Source organism: Rhea americana, unplaced genomic scaffold (assembly GCF_003343005.1).
Source record: "Rhea americana isolate MKP2758 unplaced genomic scaffold, rheAme1 scaffold_171, whole genome shotgun sequence".
In the NCBI taxonomy this organism is placed as follows: domain Eukaryota; kingdom Metazoa; phylum Chordata; class Aves; order Rheiformes; family Rheidae; genus Rhea; species Rhea americana.
The window spans coordinates 1,348,221-1,359,519 of NW_028185828.1; the positions used below are offsets into that span (position 1 = coordinate 1,348,221).

An 11,299-nucleotide genomic window follows, 5' to 3' on the forward strand; every position below is an offset into this window, starting at 1 on the left:
AAGTAATTATAGTGTCAACAATGAAGCACAATGAAGTAAAAATAAAAAGCACCCTCCATAATGTACAGCCTGTGTCTTAAACGTACATGCACCCAAGTTTCTTTGTTTCTGTTGCATCAATTGCCAGTGTCCTTTTGGTTCAACATAAGCTTTAATGCCCATGTCTGAAGTTTGAAATATTACTGCTTGGCCATTAAAAATAAGAAAAAATATATACCAATCTTTTTTTTTAAAAAGAAAAAAAAAATTAAACAAACATCTTTGAAGAGTAATAAACACTTAATAAGGAAACATGGCTGACCCATCCCACCCAAGCCCTTGCCCTCCCTGTCCCCTTTAATTTTTACCTGTGGTTCTCCTTCCCTGGAACCGTGCAATGTAGAAAAATCAAATATACAAACAAAACTCTTAATCCATCCCTTTATGTAGCTAGAGTGAAATCTATTTTTTTAATAAGAACTTGACAATCTCTCTTTAATATTTACATTGAGGAATTTGTTTGAAAGTTTAAAGCAAAGAAAATCCTGAAGTTCTCAGTGTGTACTGCATTTCCAGTCTGCGGAGTTTGCTTTATCCCCCTCCCTTTGTTTGTGTTGGAACATCTGTAACTGGAATGGTCGATTTTACTTTCTTGGCCTGGTATCTTCTGAGATGAAAAGTCCCTCAAAAGAACTCCCCACTCCGCCCCCTGCAGAAGTTGTCTCCATCATTAGTTTGGTATTCTCTCAATGTAAATGGCTGGAGCAGCCGAACGTGCAATTGTAGCTATGAAGCTGTGATCTCGACTGAGTTCCAGGTTGGTTGTCTCAGTCTGCTCCCGGGACATGGTATCGTACCCCTTATTTACATGGAGAGGCTTATGAGCTTGGCAGTATCCGATCACTGGTTGGTCATAACTGTAATAAGGTAAAGTCTTCATGTGGTGAGGTACCTGCACCAGAGAACAAAGATCAAAAAAGAGAAACATGTAAATAATGTGTTCAGTCATGCCCTTGCATAGCACCTAACACAACGCAATCTCAAGTACAACGGGTGCTCAACACATCCGCAATGCAAACAACCACTACACTTCTCATTTCTTGCAGCGAGACAAAGCTTTGATGCTCTTAGGTTGTTCAAAGCACATACATTTCCCTCTTAACAAGACTATTTGGATTCACATTAGTCAGTGGGTCCACTTGTAGATGGAAGTCACATCTAGTGGAAGCCTATATAATACACAGATTTGCTCTGGCCCTTTGCAGCATGATGAATTCCCTTTTGAAGTTCTCAGACTACAGGAAGTTGGACTTCAGCAAACCATCTGTGGTTAGATTTTCAAAACAGTCTAGCATGCTGAATTCTGACCTCTTACAGACGATCTATGACAGCTACATTGAAATCCTTTAAAAAACTGGCCCTTCTCTCAGTGCCTTGAAAGGGGCTGAGCACTTTTATAAAACCAGACAAGTTTGAGCATGCAAAGGACTGGAAAACCTGACTGCCAGCATATGCCACTCTCAGCGCTACTGGAACATGATCCTATGACCGGCCCTATAACAAAGCTGCTTGCCTCAGGTCATGATTTCTTGGGGTCCTTTCTCTTAAAACCTTTACAAGATAAACACTATCAGAGACTGATGCTCACTGGAGTTGTGCACAGCCATACCTTGTAATGATGGTCATGTATTTGAAAAGCCCGCAAGGTCCATCCTGAATCCCTTGTCTCCTTTTTTATGTAAATACTCAGAAACTGCCTAAGTCCCCTCTTCTCTCTCTCTCTCTTTTTTTTAATAAATGACTTATGCTTGCAAATGTTAATTCTAGAAATAAATGTGATTTATGGCACAATATCAAATACAAATATTTCCAGATAATTTTATCTTCTGTGAGAAACGAGCTGATCAAGTTGAAAAAAATATGCTCTCAGGAAAAAAAAACAAACAAAAAAAAAAAAACAGGAAATACACTGCAGGAAATACAGACAAGAGTTTATTCTAACACTACTAGAAAACCCGAGCTCATTATAGCTGGAGATAGCCTACACATAATTCAATCTTGTAACAAATGCTTTTTTATTTTCCATGCTGAACTTTAAATGAAGATTATACAGCTAATTTATCACAAATTTTCATTGCATAGTGCACTTCATTCAAATAGGCATGAAAAAACGCAATGCATCTCAAAGACATTAAGGCTAATTATAAGTTTTGCAGTGCGAGAGTTGCTCTTGTATTCGGATCTAATAAGCAGTTAAGATTCCCCCCACCCTTTCCCTTGCAGAACTCTGGAAAGATTCCAAAACTTCCTCACTAGCTGGAATTTAGCTGAAAACTTCTTAATTTTACATGGCCGTTGAATGGCAAGAATGCAAAGGACAAGCTGCTCAATAGAATTCCATGGGACAACTGTGTTCACTTGTGGAGCGAATTCAGTCATATTGCAAGAAACTGTAACTTCCATTTCAATTCAGGCAGTGTTTTTACACTGTGCACAGTAGTCTTACTTACGTGTGTCAGAAATACAGGCAAGTAAATTGCTTACCTTATACTATAAAATTATGATAGCTATTACACAGGAAAGTCTTATCTGAAAGCTCTTTCAGTAAGAATTCAACCCGGATATCTGCTTCTTATACATGCAGTCATTAATACCTAATTGTTACCAAAACATCAGTAAAAATTCTTATTCTGAAACTTGAAGAGTACATCAGTGAAAGTGGAACGTGAACCTATTACCTTACAGCTCCACCAATTATCCACTGAACTTGGTGCAAATATATTCATTAGATTTCAAAAGTATTAGATTGGGCCCTAAATGAATATCAAGTGATCTTATTTTCAAAATACTTTCCTCTCTCTACTGCCTTTCATAGTATATTAAACAACCTCATATATCCTTAATTGTTAACTACCTAGTAACAGCAAACTACAGACAACCTGAAACTCAGCTCTGCTATGAACTCTGCCTAAGCAATGGCACCTCTCTATCAAGTAATGCCAAGAGAGTTTAACAAAATACTACTTTCCTTATGCTGCCTGCAACTTCTGCTTCTTCTCTGCTCACAGTAACAGATCTAACGCAGTGCAGACAAGCTGAGGATGAGACAGGGATTAAATCTCTTCCTCACACAGAATCACCTGCATTTTAGCAAAATCCAATCACTAGCAGTCCCAGTTGGAAATAATTTCCTGGTAAATTGTTAAATCAAACTTTGGAAATACAGGTTTTCAGGAAAGATTAATTTTGTGTTGGAAATGTTGGGTTTTTTTCTTAAAGCTTGATTTTGAAGAAAGAACTTCAATTATGCATTATTCAACAAAGAAAATTCTTCCCTGAGAAACATCAGCAGTCACTGACGTCTCAGTGACTCACTGTACCAGTACTACCATAGAAGGACAGGTGCGTAATATAAGCAGTGAATGGCAGTCCCATTACAATGCCTGGGGGAGGCAGGAGGTGGGAAGGAGAGTGGGAGGGAGTCCACTTCATTTTTTATCCTGAGAGAGGATCAGTGTGAAGGAACAAACTGTTACAGGATCCTCAGATAAGTAACTGCTTTGGGAATAACCTAAAATCTGGAACACAGCAATAGAAGGGATGGACTTGCTGAGAACCAGGCCATTTCAGCTGTGCTTTCTCATTAGTGCTAATACTTAGTCTTAGAACACCATGACTTCATTGCTGAATTAATATCACAGCTGTTGGTAAATCAAATTCAGGATTTGTTTTAAACTCTATCATAATTTAGAGTAGAACAAGCGAGATACCTTATCACAGCTTTACGATTAGTGAAGTGCACAGCTTCATCTTAGACACAGATTAATTAGGTACATTAGTCAGATATAGCTGGTTAAACAAATTTAGTGGATTTAGTTACGATATGGTATAAGCCTTTTGAGAACTATTTTTACCAAAGTGATCTGCATGTCATTGAAACATTTCAGGAAATCTGTCAACTTGCTTTGATCTCTATGTGAAGTTCTGCAAAATCTTTATTTGTAATAGCCTAGGTTTTCTAAGAGATACAGATACTACTAGGAACTTTGCCTGAGTTTGCTATGCCAAGATTAGGCACGAAGCATTGAGCAAGATTCTTCCAGTAGGCTGAATCCTAGCTGCAATTATCACAATGTATTTCCTGCAATTTCATGTTCAATTTCCTTCCCATTCCAGCGAGAAACCGCTTCTCAGCCTCYACCTATTTCCTACCAAATCAGATTAACAATATATGCAGCTGGAAGATGAGAGAGATGAGCAGGAATACTTGACATCTAGCTAAAGGTCCCATCTCATATGGTACTGGACCTAATCCAGCCCACTGCCATGAAGTCATTAATATCATGCAGAAAACCACCTGGTTTGTACCTACCAGTTTTGCCTAAGAAAGTGAGGACACACTGTAAATTATCCGCAGAGGGTTAGTGTTCCAGTGGGATGTAGAACATTGTCTGCTCCAAATCTCCTGCACGCATGTGCATCCACACTCACCCACACATACGCATGTGTTTTTAAATCAGTTTTGAAAGTGCTGTGTAAAGTAACTACTATTTTTCTAAATAAAGCATTGTATCTCCTTTAATTTGCTTCTTCATAGTGTTTTTTTCCTTATCTTACACGTGTATCCACACCTTAGYAGTCCCCCAGACTGACTGTCATGGGCAGTTCCTGCTGCATCTGTTTAGTGCTCTGTACAAAGTGATTCAACACTGATTCAGAGTCGCACATCAGCCAGAAAGCACATAAGACAGAATGGAAAATGATTAGTGATCTCATTAGTCCACTTGGATCTTATCAATCCAGTTGGCACTGTGGTTAATTCACAGAGTCCTGCTAGACACTGAAGTACAGCTGCTGAACGTATTTTGGATCAAACAGGACTTTGCAGACTGTAGTTTCCAAAAGAGTCAAAACAAGCAGCAAGCAGCAAGGATAAAGACTATTCTAAACAGATCTGGGAATGAAACCAAGACCTTCAGAACCAAGCCTCCGATCTTTTGAAGTATTTAGGGGATAGAAGAAGGCACTGCATGGCTTAATTTAAATATGGAATGGAAACTCTTTCTTTACTGAAATTGAACCTCACGATAAAATTCTCAGTTACGGTTGGCAGGCCCAAGACCATTTCCAAGTGAAAATAAAGAGTTCAGAGGAAATTAGGGCCTAGAGACTATAAATGTCTGACAGGTGGGTCATTAATGTTATTTAATTCTTGTACTCCTTGCTAGCAAAATGAGATCCTAAAATGGACACAGACTGTCAGAACACAGGTACTAGTATGAAAAAAGGTGGAGAAACAACAGATAAGAGACACAGGGCAGAAAATAGTACAGCTATTAGTTACTTCTGCATTTCACATCACAGTTCTACTTAGAGACCACATAAAGATAATTGATAACTAATACATAAAATAACTACATGAATAAACTAAATATGAGTATATTAGATATGATTATAAGCATATTAATATTATACACCATGTTAATAGGCAATCTATGTATATAAGGAACTATGTAATAGGCCACAAAAGTGATTACTTAATATATAACAAGATTAATTGAAACAGATCTATTGATTTGTTACATTCACCAACTTCTTAAATATCTATAAATTTAAAAGGCATACTATAAGAGAGACTTTTACATTTATTTGGTCATATCTGCAGAGCGCTTTGCATGTTCCAAGCCCCGATATGACACCCACTGTGAGCAGCACGCGAACTACGTATTAATTTTTCCTTTCCTTCCCTACAGGTAACTTCCTACTCCTCTATCCAACCATACGAGTGCCTCTCCTGTTAAAACCAAACTTCTCTCTGATTTTTTAACTTAAGTGTGGCCACTCCAAAGATTAGGAGAAAAATCATGCGTAYTCCACTGCTCCCTCTACAGACCGATTTGATCTTTCGCTCACTAAATGAAAACATTTCCCTGAAGAAAACTCCCCCAAAGGAGAAAATCTTCTGAGTCTTGTTATTGTTGCTTTGGCAAAATATTACTTTTAAATTGCTTTATCTGTATTTTATGAAGTATCTGATCCTGACAAAAAGATGCACCGATGAAAAAGGTAAAGTGAGATTCACAATAACCTTCGATTTTCTACCATGGAGAGCCGATAAGATGAACAAAGTATTGGAAAGCCATTAATATTGCTTCCAATGCTATTAGGGTAATTTCTTCTAGAATTCAATAGGAATGAAAGGCCAGTGTTTCAAAAAAGCTTTTACACTGCTTAATGTGACAAGATCAGTTTTTCAAAAGCAACGCAGTGCCTGGTGGTAGCTAGCTACCTATACGCAAGAGAATCCCTCTGGGTACATCTCTCTATCTTTGGGTGTCTAAGGACACATACTTTCAAAAATTTATTCTCTTTCAAGGTGATTCAGCTTTATTTAGGCAGTTTAATAAGCTGTAGTCTCCAGAGGAACTTTTACTCCATAAATATGGCATTAAGAGCTACAAAACGTAGCTCATTTGTATTTAACGTGTCAGGACAAGTCAAAGGCCCATCTAGCTAAATCTCCACGGGAGCAGGAAGGCAGAGCAGCAGCACAGGTCAAGAACATGGTAGCAACTCCTGCCAAATAGTTTCCCAATCTCCAACACATCCAGCCTAAGTTAGTTTTCTAAATTGCTATCATTTCAGTTCTGATATGCTATAGGGTTGGATCGTCCAAGGTATTTAAGTGCCAGAAATATTCTCATAGGCCACAGCAGGGAAGTGAATGTGACTGCATCCGCTAGGAGACCGTATGGTTTTAAACAGCATGCTTTTAAGATCATATTAGTGTGATCCTAGCTTGCTGCACAACCAACAAAAGGCTTTAGGATAATCAGGTTTTCAAGGATAATGCAGAGCAGGAAAGAGAATATTTTTTTACAGGGCGTCTTCTTCTAGTCACAATATTTGCCTGTCCTGTAGCTTCCACATAAAAGATATGAAGTTGGAATCTCTGCGTCTCTCGAGCCCTTGTTACTTGCTCCAGTCCAGCCAGTATCCCCACACTATTGGTCCCAACAGACGAGAGGACTGACTGATTATACCACGGCTGCTCTACATAGGCRGAGTTGACATATATGACTTTTGAATTGCAATACAATACCCTAAAGGTTTTCCTTGGAGTGGGTTGATGGGTCTCAATCCATTTCTGACTAACRTAATGCTTCCAGAGCCACATACTTAATTCAAATTAATCCAACTTAATATGCCAATATTAAATATAGCTATAGCATCCAGCCCTCCCACCATCTCCCCACAAGCCCTGACCTGACAGAGTTCTTGTCCTCTGTTATTTAAAACTCAACAYTCAACATCATGACTTGTGACCTAAGAGAGGGGGAAATTTGCTTTATTTTTCAGTTTTCTCAACAGAATTTGAAGAGACCCTTCTTTACAAAAAATGGGTGCCAAAGGAAAAAAAAACCATCATTGGCAGAGAAATAAAGAAAGGCTACCAAAGCCCGCATTACTGTTGTTTCACCTGATCTGTGTATCAGACAGTCTAGCTTCCAGAGTTATGTTCAAGAATGTTACGACAAGCCAAAAGCAGAGGAACGAGCAAAGCATCGCAACTATAAACTAAACACAAGTTGAAGAAATTATTTAATTTCTCCTGAGAAGACTGTGACATGGCAATTTCCTTTGTGATAGATTTCCTCTGGTAGGAGAGAATAAAGAAACCACTGGTACTACAGACCTTCTTGGACACAGGAGGGAGCCCCGATTAGACCGAACATGTCAGCAGGATTCTGTTCATGAGAAATTACAAGATTTTAATTGCCTCCACTGTCTCCCAGCAGAGAAATCAGTGTGTATGGTGGTAAAAACACACTGAAAAGACTGTTAATCCAGTACCAGAAGGGTACCTTATCCTTCTGATGTGCGTATGTCACTTCCATTAGTACTGATGCGAGTAGTGTGCCTATATTGAAAGAAGACCGCAACCCCACTGTTTCCAAAAGGTAGTGATATATGACTCATATTAGTGTGATGGTTTATACATTTGCCACCTTCCCTGGAAAGATTCAGGAATAGTCTCTGCATCTTGCAACAATATAAGAGAAAGAAGAGTAGATGCTAAAGGGCAGAGCTAGAGGAAAATGGRTGTCTCAGATCCAGGGAAATAAAAATATTTAGGGATGAGAGTGAAGAATTGGCAGGAAGATTCCTAGCTGTGGATGACACTAATATCTAGTGCAGAGTGTGGAGAACCTGGTGTCAGGGTTCCTTGAAGGCAGTGCCTTCATGTCAGCACAGAGTGGACAAGTTGGAGAAGAGCTTTCTCRGTTTGTGCCCTGATCCAGGGACACAGTCTGGCTTGCAAGTGATAGGGAGTTAACACTCAATTCTTTCCTAGCTCCCCTGCTAAAACCTCTGAACAAACTTTGCTAGGATACTAAGGTGCTGAGCTAAGGAGCCCATCAGTTCGAAGAAAAATCCATCTACCTGAACCTTAGAGGCTACTGGTTTGCCTAGCTATACATATACTATTAGTAGGTATATCTGTACAACTCGCCCACCAGTATTTCAGTAAGACACTACAGAGGACTATTAGGACTTTAACTGAAGCTCATAGAAAGCTTTGAGATGCTTAAGTGTAAATTACTACAAAAAGCTAATCTTATTACTAAAGTCTCTCTTACTCTGCCGGGCAACCATTTCCCACCATTGCTGGGCTATGAGCATATGACTTGCAAAGGAGGAATGCAACAGCAGGATTGTTACCGCTTCCTGAACTGAGTCCTAAATTGGCAAACAGKAAAAACAGAGAAGATAGGGTAGACACTCACTCAGTAGACAGGACTAGAAAATTAGTTACAAACATGGGTTCATGCTTTTGTCATGTTCTATACACTCTGTATCAGAGATCAAGCAAGCAGAAAATTAATGCAAGACTGTCTAGCATTGCAGGCAAGGACATTTCACTATGATAGTATTATTTTTTAATACTATGCAGAAAACAAAYGACTTTTTTTCACTCCTCTGGGCAAGTTTTATAATATGCAGGGAAATAATCAGTAAAGACATATTCAAAATCCCTGAGAAAACTGGAAAAAGATGGGTCAGAAAATATTTTTGGCTTAGCAGTCTTTGATGGTACAGAACTAAGTGGATCAATTCAATTACTTTATGAAAGCAAAAACAATGGAAATAATTATTGAGCTACAGTAGTTCAGTGACGGTTTTAAAGCAGAAAGGGAGGTCCGGATCAAATTAAAAAAATAAAATGCTAAATCCTCAAAACAGCCACTGTCTAAGAGAAGAGGAGAGCACAGCAAACACACAGAATCACATTGAAACACCAGAAACTGAGGTCTAGCAGTCAACCCATAGAGAGTTGGCATGGAAATTACAAAGCCAAGATGGTTAAGCAATGGAGGAAGGGATACTCCAAGCTGTGAGATGCTAAATAGGAAGGCTTCTTAATTTCCAATTCCATTTTTCAATTCCATATCAAAAAAGCAACAGAGAGCCAACGCAGACAAAAGCTGAGGTTCAAATCACCTTGGGACCGCTGTGTGTTAAGCTCTCCATCATTCCCTTTAAAAATCTAACAGCTGATATGAGCCAAGGCCATAATTACTTGTAAACAAATCGTGATGCAAAAATCTGACCAGAAGCCTGAGACCAGCTCTCAAAAAAACTGTTCTGAGGCATTAAAACACAAATAAAGCACCTTGACCATATGGCTGAGCACTCTTGCATCCAGCCAGGAGTCGCGGTAGAGCACACCGACGGTCAGGCTCTGCTATCCAACTGCACCACATAAATTCTGCAGTTTTAGGAAAACCAAACACAGCATTCTCAAGCCTATTCTGACTCAATGAACATTAATAAACCTATCACAAAAATAACTGTACCTACTTACACCATTTTTGAGCTTGAGCTCAGCAGCAGTGTTGGAGTGTAAATGAAAAGAACCAGATTAAAAGGATCCTGCTGGAAAATAAAATATGCCCTGTGAACTAGATTTTGAAGACCAAAGGAGCCGTGGCTGGATATATCTACAGCTCACGTCAACAAGAGACAATATGCTCGAACAATCTCTCAGTCAGCCAAGCATGAGCCAAATAGTYTCCAGCTACTCTGATATTTTTCAAACTCATTCTGTTTGAGAAAGGTAACTCCCGTGAGTCAGAAGGGATCAGCACAGTAATTCAGCTTCTTCAGAGTATAGTATTAGTTTGGTGCATTGCTGGAGTGGTGGAACATGGGCCTGTAACTGTCACCAACAGTCTACAAGGAATCTTTCCCTTTGACAGGTCCATACTAGTTGCAGCCACCTAGAACAAATACTCAATGTCTAGTTCATCCGTAGGATCAAAGTGATAACATGACCTGATCCCTAACCATGCAAGGGTGAAACAGATCGGGAGAAGAAATATGAGAAGAAAAATAAGCCTCTTAYAATCCAGAATCTGATGTTTATTTGTAGTGCCTTGAAACCTCCCCAAAACTGAAGCTGCGCTGTGGCAGGCACTGCTCGTACATTTAGTAAGATACCCTTGCCCTGAAGAGCTTGTACTCCAGACAGGCATGACAGATGAAAGGTGGGAGAAAGGCAAATATCAAACTAGCAAAAGATCTGGAAACTGATACACAGATTGAGGGACAGATTTTTCAAGAGAGAACACATGAATACAGATCTTCTGTCCTTAAGCGACTTCTTGTATCATGCRACCACTGTAGCTGTGTACACATTAGTAAGCAGCACAGCCCAGGACAAACATATCCACAGATCACAAGAGTTGGTGATCAGTGCACAGTGTCCACACCATACACATTCCAGAGACTTTACAGTAAACTAGCTCCGGTCACGTTCCATAAACACTTGGAGCACATTCAGTTTAGTTTCACCTCAAAGCAATTTTGTCTGTGTTCTCTGACTCTGCTCTGTGATGTGAATTGAAGCACGTTGCAGACGCATAGGTCCTAATCTGAATTAAAACACCAGTATAGATGCATCCTTTAGAAGCACTTGAAAAGCTGGATGCTTCAGTGGGTCATGCTGGGCTTCCTTCTAGAGGCAGCACACAGCGATCTCATTCCATTCCAGCGTGTAAGAGGAAATCTGCCAAACAGCAGTTCTTTGGGGGAGTCCTTGTGTAACAGCCCCCCCAAAATCTGGCTAAGAACTGAAAATATCTGTGCAAACCAGAGTTTTACACATCTCTGGGTGAGGATGGCAACTGCTGTCACCCTAGGGGTGACAGTAAAACTTTGGACCACTCTGCTTATTTCCCCTTTACTCCAAACTAAAAAGAGAACAACAGCAAAAATGTGATTCCAGGCCAGGGTCAGTGCATTTCTGCGGTTAAAA

General features: G+C 39.5%; 1 protein-coding gene across 1 annotated transcript in view; it reads right to left on the reverse strand.

The window, feature by feature from the left end:
• Positions 1 to 332: 332 nt before the first annotated feature.
• Positions 333 to 11,299, reverse strand: part of LRRTM4 (leucine rich repeat transmembrane neuronal 4) — a 181,906-nt gene continuing 170,939 nt past the window's right edge. The window contains exon 3 of the mRNA XM_085301005.1: positions 333 to 931. Within this exon, the coding sequence (XP_085157131.1) occupies positions 710 to 931 (222 nt within the window). The 3' untranslated portion in view covers positions 333 to 709. The remainder of the gene's footprint in view (positions 932 to 11,299) is intronic.